Source organism: Fopius arisanus, unplaced genomic scaffold (genome assembly GCF_000806365.1).
Source record: "Fopius arisanus strain USDA-PBARC FA_bdor unplaced genomic scaffold, ASM80636v1 scaffold00194, whole genome shotgun sequence".
NCBI classification, from domain to species: domain Eukaryota; kingdom Metazoa; phylum Arthropoda; class Insecta; order Hymenoptera; family Braconidae; genus Fopius; species Fopius arisanus.
In genome coordinates this window covers 10,171-27,180 of record NW_011887933.1, presented here as the reverse complement: position 1 = coordinate 27,180, position 17,010 = coordinate 10,171, and the positions used below count along the sequence as shown (strand labels likewise).

General features: G+C 40.9%; 2 protein-coding genes across 2 annotated transcripts; both read left to right on the top strand.

Moving 5' to 3' along the window:
- Window positions 1–2,352: 2,352 nt before the first annotated feature.
- On the top strand, window positions 2,353–7,344 carry LOC105272505 (uncharacterized). The gene is made up of 5 exons (XM_011314666.1): window positions 2,353–2,721; window positions 4,410–4,498; window positions 4,816–5,014; window positions 6,991–7,253; window positions 7,324–7,344. The coding sequence occupies exons 1-5, from the start codon at window positions 2,370–2,372 to the stop codon at window positions 7,342–7,344; spliced, it is 924 nt and encodes a 307-aa protein (XP_011312968.1). The 5' UTR covers window positions 2,353–2,369.
- LOC105272500 (serine/arginine-rich splicing factor 6-like) lies at window positions 7,241–14,506 on the top strand. Its single transcript, XM_011314657.1, has 3 exons — window positions 7,241–7,545; window positions 13,771–14,149; window positions 14,378–14,506. The coding sequence occupies exons 1-3, from the start codon at window positions 7,482–7,484 to the stop codon at window positions 14,409–14,411; spliced, it is 477 nt and encodes a 158-aa protein (XP_011312959.1). The 5' UTR covers window positions 7,241–7,481; the 3' UTR covers window positions 14,412–14,506.
- Window positions 14,507–17,010: the final 2,504 nt, after the last annotated feature.

Below are 17,010 nucleotides of genomic sequence, written 5' to 3'. Positions count from 1 at the left end.
AATAATTTACCAATTTTCATGCGAATTGATAACAGTCTGCAACCGTAAATCTTTCTCGATAGAAAAGTAATATGGCAAAGAAAATAAAATGCTCTCCTGCGAAACAAAACACGCATTTAGCCATTCCTAACGGAAGAAGACGTCATTGGTACTTCACATCTTATTTTTTCCTTTTAATTTATTTTGCTATCAATTTCATTCATGGTTGGCTTCCGGATGGAATACCTGTAGTACCTCAAAGTTTCAGATTTTTTGAATGAATTTTCTCGTTTCGATCATTTCAAAACAAAATGCAAAGTTGACCCTCAGAACGTCTTATCTCGCCAAACTACTGAACTGGGAAACATTTCAGATATTAAGAGAACGGCGAACTTAGTGTCAAAAGAGCCCTGTCCTTAAGTGGTTAATGCAAATTGATAGAGAATTCACAATTCTCAAAAAATTAAATCACTCCAATCACTGTCTCTGCCAGACCTACCGCTTCCCAAAATCAATCAATGAGATTATATTCAATATTAAACAAGCTGATGGGTGCATTTACCGAATCAGAGAATGCCTAACTCAAATTCTTCAGAAAAACATGAAAATGGAAATTTCTTCAGATTTTTCTCCGAAAGCATACATCTCTTTGTTTTATTTAAATTGGGGACAATGCAACGAATGTTTTGAAAAAAAATAATAATAAAATCAGTTGAGTAGTTTTTGAGATATTTGAAAAAATCCTTTCAGTCGGTGGGATAGTTTCTGAGATATTTGCAAAACACCTTTCAGAAAAAAACACCGACATTTCAAAAATTACTCGACCGAACGGGCGCCACTTCAGTACAGATAAAGTCCATGTTACGACCTATCAATTGACCCAATTTCAGATTTTTGTGAATTCATTTACCCATTTATTCGTCTTCTTTTGTAAGAGTTGACAATCAGTTGACCATCATCACATACACACATCGTCTTCAACCTTCGTATTTTTACGTTTCAGACCGTTCTACGTCATTTCCAGGAAAAAGTAGAAAAACGAAAAATCGAACGATTGCAATGCTTCCATTCGGAAGCAAAATGATTTTCGGCACAGTTTACCTTTTATTTTTATCACTGTCGTTTGAAAATATATCCAGTGCTAAGCACTGCAAAAAAATCGCCAATTTAGATGAAAATCGTGGACAATCTTGAACACTGAATATTTCCCAATAAAACGGTGATATTGAAAAAAGGAAAATTTTTTCGGCACGGCATTCATTCCAAAAGTTTGACAGTTTCTCCGTTTCGTCTGATACGTGTGCTCATTCGAGATGTTTCGCGATCGATTTTCTTTCTCCTTTTTATATTACGACTATGTCATTAAGAGTATATTTGTTCATTTTTTATACATATTAGTTACGAAACAGTCAATTGGCGCGAATCTATCAAAAGGTTAAATTGATCAAACAGTTACTTACTACAAAAGTATTTTCGATTATTTTGATTTTGACTTTGTAATGTGGCTGTTTGTAACATTCAAGTTTTGATTTTTTTTTTAATAATTGTGTTTTTTTCTTTTCTGGTGGGGGCCTCCGATCCCCCACAATCCCTACCAGGGGGCTATGGCTATGGCGACTTCTTCCAGATCGTGCAGTGTTGCCATGAAGTCGGTGTAGAAAAGGGTGTATTCTATTACTTTCCACACAATGGGAATATTGTAATGAAAATTTTGTTTTATTATTTTAGAAATTATAGTGAAACGCCATGGATGACGATCCACAATGGGCAGTCGTCGCAGTGGACAATTCGATTTCGGTTTTACCCACCAAAGATATTACCGTTAATCTACAGGGGAAAATAATAGCTGAATGGCAAAATCGAAAGTGGGAGGTCAGGAAGATTTTGGTGATGAGTGGGAAGATTTTTACCACTGTCCAACTTCGCCTGAGGCATGCAAAAATCAAATAGAAACTCTGACGAGTTCGCTACCACATTCTATTGAACATTTACAGGAATTTTATACCTAACGGACCCAGTTGAGAGTTGATCTCTTACGGATTTCCTACTGTTAAGAGTGAGTTGAGTTGATTTATTCTTGATAGATGTTAAGATTTCAGAGGGAGGGCTGTTTACCCATTATACCGCGAACGCTTACCCAATTCTTAACTTTCTCTTAACTGTTGGAAATCGGTAATTCCTAACTATTAACACACTCTGAACTCGGTCCATCCGAGTATAGGACTTCTATCAGAATTCTATTGGAATTCTATTCTATTTTATTCTAGTAGATATTCAATAAGAAAATTCAATACAAGTTAAAATTCGGTCAGAATTTCTCTCGTGAGATTTTATCTATGAAATTGCGAGAAACACTCGTTTTTTCAGACGATAAAGAGTACCTAGAGAAGATGGACTTTTCTCCGGGAGGGACTAAGCTCCTGAGAAGGGGAAGACCTTTGAAAAACAAAACGAACAATTTCAATGCTAAATTATTGAGTGAAAAATCATTAAGCGATGATGAGAATGAGTTTCATGTTGACGGAGATGACGGAGATGAAATTGAAGGTGCGTTGATGAGGAGTGCTGAGGGAGCAACAGAGGATAGCACTGAGGTAGGAGAAACGCCTGAGAGAGGAAAAAAGCCACGAAATGAGCTGAGTCAAGAGCGAGATGGGGACGTGCGGGAGATAAGAGAAAAGCGTCATGAGAGACTCGCTCAAATTTACGCGATCTCCGAAGGAAAGACTGAAGACGAACTTGGTAAATTCTACATTCTTAAAAATGTTCCACTGAATTTTCAGATACACTATTCGGAAATTTTTATCAGGTTATGAATCTTCTGTAATATGAAAATATATTAACCTTGAAAATTGACAATTCACTTGCAAAATGAAGCTAAACTGCCCATTCCGGCTATGAATATTCGCGTGACTCTCAAGCATTCCCGAGTGAAAGTCCTGTCAGGCAAATCTGGGGTTTGATCAGGACTTGAAATGGCAGTGGTCAGTTTCAATGCATCAGGCAGGATATCATGAGGAAATGATCAGTCTTTGATTTCCTCAGCCTGATCCCTATTCCTCGGATCAGGTTCTGATATGCTGTGTTTGATCTGAGCCTACAGTTAGTTTACCTATAATCACTTTGATCAAATTCCGATGGGGTGAGACTGATTGTATACTCAGGCCCGTCCACCTGCTATCATTCCAATCAGATTTCGATCAGCACAATTTGACTTAAAATTGAACTATCTGTCTGTTATTTTTTGATCACGCTCTGATGAGGTGTGCCTGAACTCAAACTAAGATCCGTCCTCCTACAAATATTCGTATCAGGCTCTGAGGGATCAATGTGGCTTGACATGCGGTAATCCGGCAACCGTTCTGATTAAGTTCAAATTAGGTGGGTTTGAACAAAACCATTCAATTCATAATCTATTAATCTTTTTTGGGGATAAACGGGATCAATTCACTGCGCGAAAGAGGAAGGGATAGTGCTATAAATATGTTCATAGTAAATGTATCAAACCAACAATTATAATTATTATTATTATCAAAATATAATCGATGAAATTATCATTGAATAAATGTTAGCTTGTGCAGTACGTGTGCGAATTCAGGAGATTCCTAATAATGTTAAAGTGAACAGTTATCCCCAATACGAATCGTATTGGAAAACCCAGTTTACTCAATAATAACAACGCGACAGGCTAGTGGTTAAACTGTAGGAATAGTACTTGTAAGATCCCGCGTTCTATCTCTCCATCAAATCCGGATCAATTGAAGGGGTCATATGTCAGAACAAGTCTTTTTCAAGTTGCAGAATCAGTACCTGACCGAACTTTAAAGCTCACTTCATCAAAACTTAATCCAGACCTAAGCCAAATTTTAACTTGGATTTCTGTATTTGTCAATGCATAGGATGTCGTGTCGATATCGTAACCTCATTACGATATCATTCAATATCGCGTAGATCCTTCTATCTCGTGTCTCCAGGAGAACCTTTCATACATGGTGTACCTTTCGTACATTGTGATACGTGAGGTTTCACGTCTCGAACCAGGTATTCCACGACTCATGATTCATGCGTGCCACAAATTTTGGAACCCATCAATGGATTATGTTGTGTGTTTCCTGTCTCATACCTTGTCCCGTATTTCGTGTCTTATGTCTCGGGTCATGTTATTTGTGACACAAGTGTCCTAAAACCTTTTGGACTTCCCGATACTCACGGCGGCCCGAACTTTATTTGTTTGTCAATCACCCATGACTCCTGTCTGCTAGCTCGCCAATTCGTGTGCAGTACAATTTTTTCCACGTTTGAATGTATCAAGTATGTATCTTCCCGATGATCCCAATTTCCCAATTCTCTATCTTATATGTCATGTCTTCTCAGCTATCCATTCATCTGAAAGTGTCTACCTACTCTAAAATTATCATACTTCATTCCAGAAATCGAAAGAAAACCCCAAAAGATACGCAAGACCATTGACGATAAGGAATATAATCTGCTTCCTCCAGCCCGCGGACGTGGTCATGAAGTACGTTGAAAATTTGTACTATCCATACGACGCAACTGTCAATCATGAAATAACTTGTCAGCACTCGCATGATAAGACTTTCTTATATTTTGATATTCACGGTCTATGTCAGATATTCTAAAAAAGAATACTTAAACGAAGCTTGCTTAAAGTGAGCCGAAACTTGTACGTTAAAACTTACAAGTTCTGATAATGAGAACAGCACGGAACTACGAGGCGGCAAATGCGATACAGTGTTGGCCATAACCACACTAATGTGACTGAAGAATGATGGAATTTTTACTCCAGTTCTAACGGGTTCTAAACTTTTTCCGTAGATTGAAATCTATCCAAGTACAGGAATCTTCCTGAAGAAGAGGTGGGTCCGGAGAGCCATTTTGCGGAGCGGAAATAAACCCCGAGACCTTATTTGCGAACTCTTGCGATGCCTCCTTGGGAACCGTTTGGAAAACATGACAATCTACGGTGGCAAAGATAAGGATCCAATTCCCAAGGAGGTGTATCACAGTGGAAGATGTGAGTCGTAAAGAGTGTCTATTATGCGCTTCAGCAGTCTAAGGGACATATTTTTCCAGCATGTGCTTTTTTTTGCTAATAAATTAGTAATTACTTCCAAATTGAACATTCTTAGATAACTCGAATTTAAAATTCGCCTCATCAGTCTGATGAATTGTCCGAATCAGTTTCAATTATGCTCCTAATTACCTTTATTGCTTCCGAATGGAAACATTGTAGTCGTTAAGTTGTCGCCTTCCGTTTTTTTGTGGCCCAATGACTAATTAATGTTTTTTGAACTCAAATCCGGCGAAACTAGGCTGCGTCTGTATGCATGTACGTAGCTGATTTTTTATTGACTATAACTCATGTAAAGTCGCCAGTTTTTCTGAGGAAAAACCGGACGTTACCCGGCTTTATTGCCCCGATAAAAAAAAAAAACTTTATGGGCGCCAGTTGCTCTTTGTGATAACCCGAGGTTGAATCAAAGCGGAAAAAGAAACATTTCAGTAACTTGTACCATAAATGTACCCTAAAATAATAGAATCGTTAAATCGCAAGTGGACATTAAAAAATGAATACCCCTAAAAATCTGCGGAACGTTCGTAGGTAGTAGAAGTAACAACCTTTCATGTGAAAGATAAAATGTTACATAGACTTAATTATTCAAACGAAGGTTAGACAGGTAACAAAATTTCAATGATAACGATTAATCGTGTTTATTGTCAAGTCAACTGAAGGTATGGCTTATTCGCAATCGAACTTTTGGGAGAAGAACCTTGGGCGGTCTTACCAGCAGGTACATTTTCTTTGGAACTACTCCTCTTAGATTCGTGGATCCTGGATCCGTCCATGGTGGCAGCAGTTCTTGGGCTTTCGTTACCAGCAGACGTGTAGTGGCTTCGCGTTGTAATTGGCTTTCCCAGACATGTGTCCGTGATTCGATGCTGGCTAGAGAGGGCTAGGGCATGTTGGATAGATACGGCATAGATAGTCGGAGGATCCGAGCCCCTTAACCCAGTCTTCGACTCTTGCCGGTTGCTTTCTCGAGCAGGTGAAGGAGTCTCGACCATGGTGCTTCTTTCATCTGTACTCATGGCACTGATAGCAGCGAACTCTTTTAGCTTCCTGATCATGGCGTTAGACGAATGGCTGTGCTGGGTGGGGAGGCCCTTGGGCAACTGAGGTACTGGTGGTTGTGTTGGCTCTTTAAGAATGGTTCCTCTGGAGGCACCTCCTGGATCTCTGCTGCCAGTTGGCCGTCCTCCGGTGCTTGTATTCCCATGGTATCCATGCGGCTGCCGTAGAGGGTGCAGTTTCGCGGAGCGGTGATTTTTGCAGGGGAATTGTATGACTTGGCCGGTACGCCGAGGGTGGACTACTGTAGGTCTGAACCAGCCGGGATTTAGGGGATGGCCACTCCAGTACAGGATTGCTCAAGTGGGAAAGTGAATTTCGGGATGGCGAACAAAAGTGCAGATGCCAATCGGTATTGGCCGAGGCTGCAGGAGTGATGGCTGACGTGGCAGACTCATAATTCAATACTGCGCTGTCGTTGATCTAGTCCAGTTCCTTAGCCAGGTACAGTCTCCCTGGATTTCCGTCAGAGAGGGGAATGGTGACATGGTTGCAAAGTTGCTAGTGGGCTATTAGTTTGGCAGTGAGGTCGAAAACTGTGGAATAAATAGGCGATACCAGGATGCCATACCCAGGAATGTACGCAGCTATTTGATAATCATTGGTGGTAGATAATTCAGGACAGGCGCTCTATATTATACGCAACACTATTGGTCTATAACGTTACACGCGTAAAAGCTCAGCATGGTTGATAGACTGTCGCATATCCTGATGAAATTCAAAAGACTCCATCAATCCATTCGGAAGCAAATTGCTAATTCATTAGCAAAGAAATTCAATTCGATTGAAATATATGGAATTTTACACTTGATAATATTTATTTAGTTGACCTTTCATTTGATTGATCCATCCATGTCTAGGGGCTGTTAATAGTTGGGTTCAACGCGATTATAGATTGGACGAGGTCGAGTACCGACGCTGCGTTACTCAGCTGTGTACTCGGAGTCGTTCAAACTATAAAAAACAACCGCAGAATAATGGCAACGTTATTGAACATCGGGGAGAGGAACGACGACCCATGGACCATCCTATAGATGTAATTCCAGAAACGATTGAGGAACTGGAAGCCACACAGCCCGAATATCAAAAGATGAAACAAGTTCAGAAACAACAGCCTGTTGGGGTAACAAGACAAATTACTCGCCCAAAAATTGTTTCTGAACTTGTTTTTAAATCAAGATCGTGTGGGTCAGTTCCTCAATCGAAGAATATAAATGATGTGGTTCTCAAGGCTAGTTGCTTGGACCCACACAAGAAATGCAAAGCCGTACGATCGCCCCTGGAAGCCTTTCTAGCCAAATCCCTCCAAAATCAGAACGTGACAGAAGTTCCTCGAGAAATATTCAGTCCAATGCCGACCTTGACTCCGCTAACCTCAAAGAGGTTCGAAACACCGGAGGAGAAATGTAAACAAAGTAAGATACTTTTTGAGCACACTGTATTTAAAGTGACATTTTACGCATGCGTTACAAGGTGTTTGCGGCTTCCTATACATTGTGATGAAAAATACGGTTCGATATTCGTGAAGAATTCGTGAAGTCGTGAACTTCCTAAATTGAATAATGGAACCTGATGAGTCCGGCATCAGCCACAGATAGGTTTTAGAAGGTCTAATTTCAGTTGAGTTTGAGACCTATTCACCTCTGATTATAAGTCATTTTGGCACTTATAAGGTTTATAGACAACACCAATAAAAACCCTAATGAAATCTAGCGCCTTCCTTCCGACAGATCCCGGCAGAGCGTAACCAGCCCCTCTTAAATTACGTATGTTATCCGCCTGGTTCTTTGCATTTATTAAAAGCCCCTTTAGTAATATGCTTCCGTTAAGTTTTCGGACGACAAGAAACATCCTCGATTTTAAGGTACGTTGGAGACACGGGGGAAAGATAGGTTACCTCTGAGAATTTTCTTCAAGAAGGAAAGTGGGGTTTTGGGGGACTCGAGGAGCGAATCTAGGGACTTTAGACTCTGAGCTTAGGATCGGGGCGTTGGAAAAAGGGTTCGGTCATGCTTTGCAGAGGTAGCCCGTAGCCGTGGATTTAATCGGGAAAAAACGTGAGGGTGACATTTTTAGTGACAATGTTTTCGGTGGAAAATGTCTTCGAAATTTTGGTCAAACGATCGCTAATTACCAGTTGTGATGCCCTATATACTCATTCGTAAAGACTGTTGAGGAAAATTTCGCAAAGCAAAAGAGAGCATTGGTGGGAATATTATGATCGGCGACGACGTGTTGGATGTCGGTGGAGAACTGGGTAATGAAATACAAGCGATGAAATTGCCTTGGTCTCTCCCTATCGGGATTTTTGGAAAAAGTGTGAAGCAACAGCGTGTGATCGATGAAGATGTTCACATACTATGCTTCGAAGATTGAGTGACTACGTTGATTACGTTCGTAATGCAATATAGGTAGTATGACGCTCTCCGTCATCGCAACAGTATTTATTTACCGAAGATTGTGGTATCTGAGTGGAGAAGGCAAGCGGTTTCCAGTGTTGGCTTCGTTGGTATTCGATAACAGCTCTAACAGAGTACTCGGAAGCATCGATGACGATGGTTAAAAGGACTGGTGTGTCCGGTTAAACCAGCAAGTTGGCTTTTCGCTACTCCGCGAGATGAGACCATTATGTGGCTTTTTAGGGGAACGCCCTGAGTATATTCCTGCCAAGGAGCTTGAAATCATGCAGCATGGTTTAGAAACGTGCCATAAAAAAAGATCACATTTACGAAATCGGACACATGTCGAATTGTTATTGGGTGACGGAAGTTAGCAGTCGTCTCCACTGTCACTGGAAATGTTGAAACTATTTGGGCCGACATGCAATATCTGAGAATGTCAACCTCCGATCGACCTAAACCATACTTGCCAGTAATTTAATTGATCATATCTTCGACTGTATTTCGAGAATCGTTCGAAGAACCTGGGAAGATCTTTACCATGTTTTTCGATGTCCTCAGAAGTAATAAGAATGTCACGAATATACACGAACAAGAAGTCGTCAAGACCAAGTATTCGCTCGTCGATGAATTGTTGAAACGTCCTAGTATCATTTTGAAATCCGAACGTTATGAACAGAAATTCGAAATGGCCTAGCGGTGTGATTATGAACTTTTTGTTTTGGTCGTGCGTGATCACCGTGACTTCCGATTATGACCGTGTTGTTTTCTACTTTTTTTATTCAATTAAAGACACGCACGAAGTCGATAATGGAATAGATGAACTTCAGAACTCAACCGCAAAAGCAATCCGATGATGGTCATCCATCAGTTCTCGGTGTCTCGTCCCGCTGAAGTTCTTGTACACTCCGATAAATGCTTCTGTTACTTGCCAGGATACGAGCTCTAAATGAACTGGTGATGTACTGAACAATACAAATACTGCCATATGAAATGATGATGGTGTTACCTTTGTGGGTCGCCCTTTCAGGAGAAGGAAAGGACCTGTGTAATCCATTCCCGTGTATAAAACGGCTCTCATTAGTGAACTCTTACTGGTGTGAACTGGCCCATCGACTGTTCAGCTCATTTCCCTCGGTGTCTCGCGCAAACGACACAGCGACGGATGTAAGCCCGCACAGAGCATTGGCCACTGGTGATACCGTATTTCTGTCTAGTGTAGGCCAAGATGAGTTGAGTCTCTGCATGGAGGGTTCTGCAGTGAGCTTCTTCAATCCGGACACTGATGAGTGGAGACTGCCGAGATGGAATTGTTCGATGGAACTTGTCAAGGTCTAATTGCGTGTTCTTAAAGCGATCACCAAATCTTATAATGCTTTCTTCATCTAGTATTGGTGGCAGTTTTGCCATCCGGTCGATCCGTAGCAATTGGTGGTTCCTTTTAACAATTCTAAAAACAGGTGAAAAATATTGACATTCAGCTCTGTTTACCCAGAATAGCCTGGCCTCTGTTAGTTCTCTTGGAATGAATGCGGAAGTCTGAGGGACTGGTTGGTTGTCTTGTCAACTTGTCGATGGCTCGGTTGAAAATTGTTGATACGTGGAGGACCTTGTGTCGCGTGGAATATCTCTCGAAGATTTCTGCTAGTGCACGAACCGAGATTGCTGCTGCTGAATGTGCTTAAGATGGTTTTGCATCGGTTGAGACTTCCTCTGGAGTGTCTATTGGTAATGAGGGCCAGCATTCAGGATCCTCATTTAGTCTCTAAGGTGCTATCCACTATAGTTGATGTTTTGCTAGCTCTTTCATGGCTATTTCTCTGGAAACACTGTTAACTATATGATCTTTACTGCTGATGTGCCTCGAGTTGATGGTAGCTCTGATGATTAATTGATTAGTGATTCTTCATGGCCCGAAAATCTCTGGAGTTGTTCTTATGAGTTGTTCGATGGATGAGTTCCTTACGGCTGATAGAGACACTCTCGCTGATAACATTGAAACTCCCAGACCCGACATGATCCAACCAAATATTGCCTATTACTCAACTAGGTGAATTTCTTTTGCATTGAGGACTCTACTCTCTATGACACGGCCGTAGCTCTCAGACCCGATGATAATAGCGATCGATCGCGGTATAAAATATTGTGGATCCACAAGTTGTAGACCTTGGAACGTTTAGATCCTTCTGGAGGACAGCGGGAATATGCGCAGCTTAATGGTGAGCTTCCTGAGGGCATGGACGTTGATCTGAACTTGTTGATGACCGTGGACTGCCTGGAGCAGTATTGACACAACTCTTTTCGTGTGGCGTTTTAGTGAATCTGCTAATGTCCGAGTGGTTGCCAGCAGTACGTATTGCTGATCTACTGATGAGTGATTGGTGCTCTGCTTGTACAGTACCTCTGTTTCCTCATTAGCCACCTCGAGAAGAGAGTGGATAAGGATGCCTTCCGCTCGCATGAAGCTTGGAAACAACTTTGATTCCTCTTCCACAGGTCTGCACGAAGTTTGTGAATCCTTGCAGAGTGGTGAAATGCTTTAACCTTCTTAGTATCGACTCCCAGGCTCTTCGTGTTTCTGAGTCTAGAGACTGTCTTAGGAGATGCACTATCATCTGCTTGAAGAGGTCTTTTTCTGAAACTACCGTCTTTGTGAACAGTTGATCCATTGTCTCGAGGATTGCTGTAGCATCGGCCATGAGGTTCTCTTTGCTTGGTTTGATGATCTTCGGCAATTTAAAGATCCTGTTGAATAATGGTTCCGCTATAATTCAAGGGTCGTCGTATTTCCTGACCAACTTCTGCCATGCTTTCTCATAATTTTCATCGGTGAGTGCAAAGGTGCTGATGAGATTGGGTCTTTGTCCCTTGAGAACTTCTTTCAGTCTGATTAACTTCTGTACTTAAGGGATCGCTTTATATTTTCCTACCAGTGACTGGAAGAGGCCTCTGCATTGTTTCCACTCTCAATAGTGTCGGGCAAATATGTTGAGACTGATGCGCCTTAATTGGTGACATTGACTCTGCGTCGATGAACTGTAAGATGACCGCCCTCTTCTTGGTTTCTCCCATGAAATGGAAGAACATTCGCATACGGTTGATATTCATATTGGCCACTCGTGGGCGAGACGCAATTTTCGCTCAGACTGACGTACACGTTGCGCAATCTCCGATCAATCGGCATGGATGAATGTCTCCGTCCTCTCCAATTCGCCTACGGTAAGACTGTTGAATTTCTCTGTTGCACAAAAATGCTCTGGTGGAGTGCTGGATAGAGAATCTAGCTGCATCTCGATGCGATGAAATTTAAATGCCTGTAATCTCCGTAATCAAGCAATCTGCTGTAGATACTCTCTATTTGATTGGTGCTTGTTTGTGGCTATCCGCTATAGAAGAATCTAATTGATTATGTCTAATTGATTCAATTCTACAATAGAAATAATAGGAACAATACTTTGAATAGACTCATCCGACTGTGGAATGTCTGGTTGATTGTTCTCCTCCTCCTATTCCTCATTGCGCGCCTTCGGGATGTCAATGGTATCTGATCGGCTGCTGGCGTTGTTCACTGCTTCGATGACTGCGGATGGTGTGGCAAGGCTTCGGCTTATTGAGTCACTGGATGGCTGTCTGTTGCTGTGTGCACTTGGCGTCAATCACAATTTACTCGATTTTTTTCAAGTATCTCAACTTTTTGTACTTTATTTAGCTTAAATCGTGTGAAACTCGTCTAACGTACAAAAGTCTGGTTGTAACTTTTTGAATTTTTATGACCTTGTTGAATCGCTAATGTCAAAATTATTTTTTGAATAACTCGGAAACTAAACGTGAATAAACCTGAAAATAGGCTCGGAAACATACTCAGAAAAACGGTTGAGCGTCTATCGAACACACTAAAAAACACGTCTGTACTCGATAAAATCTCAATCGTAACTCGTAAACTATGAAGCATTTGCTTGGTCAAATGTCCCCAAATCCGACTGACCCCGAAATCACCTGAACTCTCACGATAAAAAGTCAATTTGATACTAATGAAATTCATTTGGCATGTAATTTCGAGTCGACGGGCACCGCTCAAGTTTCTAACATGATACTCGATGGCGACATTTTGCACGATGTCTCGCGTTGTTGGATCGATAAGGTATTCGTTTTTCCGGCGAAATGAAATACTGAAATGCCTCCCTAAAAATCAGCAATAATAGCTAGTTTAGTCCATGCTGAGGCCGAGATTTGAGTGAGGGAACGTTGACTGCCGTTAAAAATCTATGGAAACATTTTCGAGTAGCGATCAAGCCGATCTTGGGACAAGTTGTTTTTGGGTTTTGCCGAGGTTTCCCGAGAGCGGAAGCGCAAGCAGGTGCGTGATAAGCTGTTCCTTGCCTTCAGGCGCTAGCTCGCTAATCGAAGCTTCGAGTCGAAGAGTACGTCTTTCGACCGTCGAAGTTGTTCATTTCTGAACGACGCTGATGGGCCATACCAGCAGTGCAATGTCATGTAGCTTATTGACGAGCGTAACGAGCACGTTAAGCACTATGTGGGCTCGTACTACTAGAACAGACAGCGATGTCGTTAACAGAAGCATGAGCATTAGAACTGTATCATAGAAGATCCTGAGTTGATGTAGAAACTATTATGACTTTCTGTCGCCGAAAACCTCTTGGTCGAAATGCTTCTTGGAACGTGTGTCTTGATAAATGCCTCCTTGAGGCGTATATCTCCGGTCCATACGCACATTTAAGATGTGAATCGACGTTGTATTGCGTGCATATTGTGATATCGAGGGCTCGAGATGTGAAATAATGCTTTGTTTATCACTGGTCCCTCAAAGAAATTGCCGTTGTCAATTGAAATGTCTATTGAATTCCGGTAGTTTGTTGTGTCATTGGGAGTAGGCTTAGTGAAATTAATAATGATCTAACACTCGATTTAACGCCTAGAATAGAATAGATTTATTCACAACGAACTTACTTGGTCGACACCATAAGAGATGGAATGTAAGTGTGCCACCGCCACAGCGGTAATATTCATCTCCTTGGAGGTGCCCATATTATTGTAAAATACATAGCGAATATTCTACGACGAAAACAGAACGCAATATTCGGCAAACACGTGTCACTGATACAGAATTCGGTTACGAAACCGAGAGCAAAACAATGTTTCAGCCTGGTACAGTACAAATATACGAATAAGTTCGCTACATTGCCAGAAATTTTTTTCCAAAACTTACCATTCGATTTGTAGATGAAATTGCGGAAGATTCAAAGCCAAAAAATAGAAGTTCGGAGGAGAGGAAGAAAGTCGGGAGCAGGAGCCGGAGCAGAAGCAGAACCAAGAATCATAGAAGGAGAAACGAGCGAAGCAGAAGCAAGGGCAAGAAGGATCGAAAGAGGGGATCTTCAAGCCAGAGCAGAAGTAGGAAGAGGGGCTCGTCGAGCAGAAGGAGCAGTAGCAAGGGCAGAAGAGATGGGAGGGATATGCGAAGTACGAGTAGGATTATAAGCGATAGAAAGTGCGCTCGCAGTAAGAGCAGAGGCAGGAGCAGGAGTAGGAGTAGGAGCAGGATAGTTCGAGGAGAGGAAAGTAGGAGCGGGAGTAAGAGACTGAGAAAACAGGCGATAAGGTTGGTTGTTTATAAATCGTTGAAATATTATTGAGACCGGAGGGGTCACGATATACAGTTGACTTTTCAGCATTGACTTACTCCACATGCTCAAGCCCTTAGCTGGGTTCTCGTTAGATAGCAAATCATTACAGGCGAACATACCATAGTGAAAATGAACCCAACATAATATCATTGGTATAGAACCCCTCCACCCATAAATTGTCTTGATGATATTATCGTTTTCAGTATCACGGATAGTTCAGAGGAATTTAGCTGCTGAAACTTTGAGCCACTAAATGAAGTTTGAGGAAAGGCGGAAGTGGTTGTTGTTAACAAAATAGTTTAGAACTTGTTTTACTGTTCGATTTAACTTCTTGTTCAATACACAATCTTTTGCAATTCCTTTTCATATTAAATTGAATACCAAATTTGTTTGTGAATTACTTCATTTAATTGAGAATAATAACAAATTTCTGTCCTCCTGTCAGAAAGTTGAAATTTTCTGTCTTCTCGAGCAGAAAAATCATCTACAGGCTATGGCCAATAAAAATAAATTCCTGAGATCACATTTATGCCAAACTCGGCTTCGTCTCGGCCAACAATGTCATGTAATCTGAGTCATTTCTTGTTTTACTGGATTAGGTATTTAATATACTATTTCACTTTCAATAATTATATTAATTGACCATGTCTGTAAGTTGACCCGATAATCAAATCGCTGGGTAATACATTTGCTTGAATCAACGGAGAACATTCTCCAGTGTTGAGCTCATTAACGTAAATGCCCTCATCTTACAAGGAATCGGCTGAGTACTGGATAGGCAGCTCCAACGCATGGTAAATAGAGTCGTGAGATTTGTCGTCAGGTTACCGAGGCATGCCTCGATTGGTGGCAACAGATGCGACCTTGGGTGCTTTCCAACTTCAACTACAGGACCCCGTTTTTTACATCACTCATGTTACGGGTATTCGAATGTGGCTCTCCGTCTATCGTGGCTGACTTTTTTGCTGTCTACTCATTCTCCCAGACCTCGTCGGCACGTCTTGCTCCAACAGGCTCTGCTAGTCCCCAATTTCGGTACGGAGACCAATAGAGCTGCCTTGACAGTTGCTGGGCCTGAAGTTTGAAACAGCATCCATGAACGCCTCAGTAACCAGCCGACAGTCATGGCGTGTCACTTAAGACGTTGGCTGCTAGAGAGGGAGGCCTAGTATAGTGTCGACGTGTTGACATCACTTCCATCCCTAACTGAGTACTCTTTACTCTGCTGTTTTTCTTATATACTTACACCTCTTTGCTCCTTTTTACCTTTATTTTTACTTTTGATTTCTCTTTTTATTTTGTTTAAACTCATAAACAGTAAACTTAATACCTTATCTCATTTTATTTTATGCCATAGCATCTCGCAGCACATAAAGATTGCAAGTTTCAAGTAGCTAGTCATGAGCAGAAAGACTCATCAAGTAACGGCGCAGTATGATCGGGATGGACACAATAATTAAAGTATTCAAATGCAGCGGCAAAGACCCATCATGAAGACCGAGAAGTTACAAAATGGCCGACGAAGAGAAGTTACAAAACCCGCGAAAAGCGTTGCAATTTGAGAATATTCGTGACGGTCATTATCGTAGATAATGAGACAAATTTCAGGAGCTGGCGACTTTTACCAATATTTAAATTATTTTGCAAATTTGAGATTTCAAAGTTTAAAATATACGACGATAAAAAAATGGAGGATCAGAATATAAGAAGGTAGAAAATTGACGGATTCAAATTTTCAATACCCAAAAATTCACCATGTGACATTTCATGAGAAAGAGTTGTTGAAAAAAATTCAGGAGGAAAAATGTCAAATAAGCAGCTGACTGAGCCTGTTTGGCGAATGATATTTGGGCTGTCAGTTTTGATATATTTTTTTGTATTAGTTTCAAAAAATCTTTCATTTATACCACCCTCTTTGGTAGTAAGCTGTCCGAATGGATCCGTACTCATTCCATTCAGCATCAACATTGCAAAATAAATATCTATTAAACGATGCAATGCTATCACAGGAAAAAGTAATAGACACAAAAAGCCAGCCGGGGACAAATTCCAGTGAGCCTTGCCATACACAATATTCAAGAGAAAAAATCAAAGAATTTCGGAACTACTGTGCCAATTGAGCTCATCTGGAATAAAAATTATCATTATCGTTAAACAAAGATTGTTTCCAAATTTCATGTTGATATCTCCATTTTTGTGAGCGCGTACAACGATAAAAACAAAAAAAAACAGAAAAGATGAAATATCTCGAAAACTTTATAGGAATGCCTGTATAGGTTTTGATTGATATACATAGATCCATTCACCAATAAGAACATCTAATGCATGAAAAACATTTCGGTTTCATTTAGGCTTAATGATTATCAATTATATTGAATGGTTATATTTTGGATTCTTTAATAAGGTTAAAAACCTGAATACCATTCTGATAATTCAGAGAATGCACATTGGAAGCCATACTGGAATCACTCAAAGGTGTTTGAATCCAAACATCTAGATAACCATTGTTTTTGTGTGCTACACGTTTTGGCGGCGTTCCCGCAATGCCTTGAGAGGCTACCAAAATTCTCTCCGAACTTAGTATTTTTACGTTGCAAACCAGTATTCATCATTTCCAATGAAAACTAGAAAATGTAAAATTAAACGATTTCAAAGCTTCTATTCGTAAGCAAACGTAAAAAAAACCAAACTCAAATATGCGAATGTTAAAAAAAAGCGAAATGAAACTGCAAGGACCGAGTCTTTGCCAGTCTTTGTCAGCAGCTTGAAAAACTCAACCGAACTAGGATTCGACCCTGCGACCGCCTACTAGGCCACTACTGGCCGTCGGTTAAAA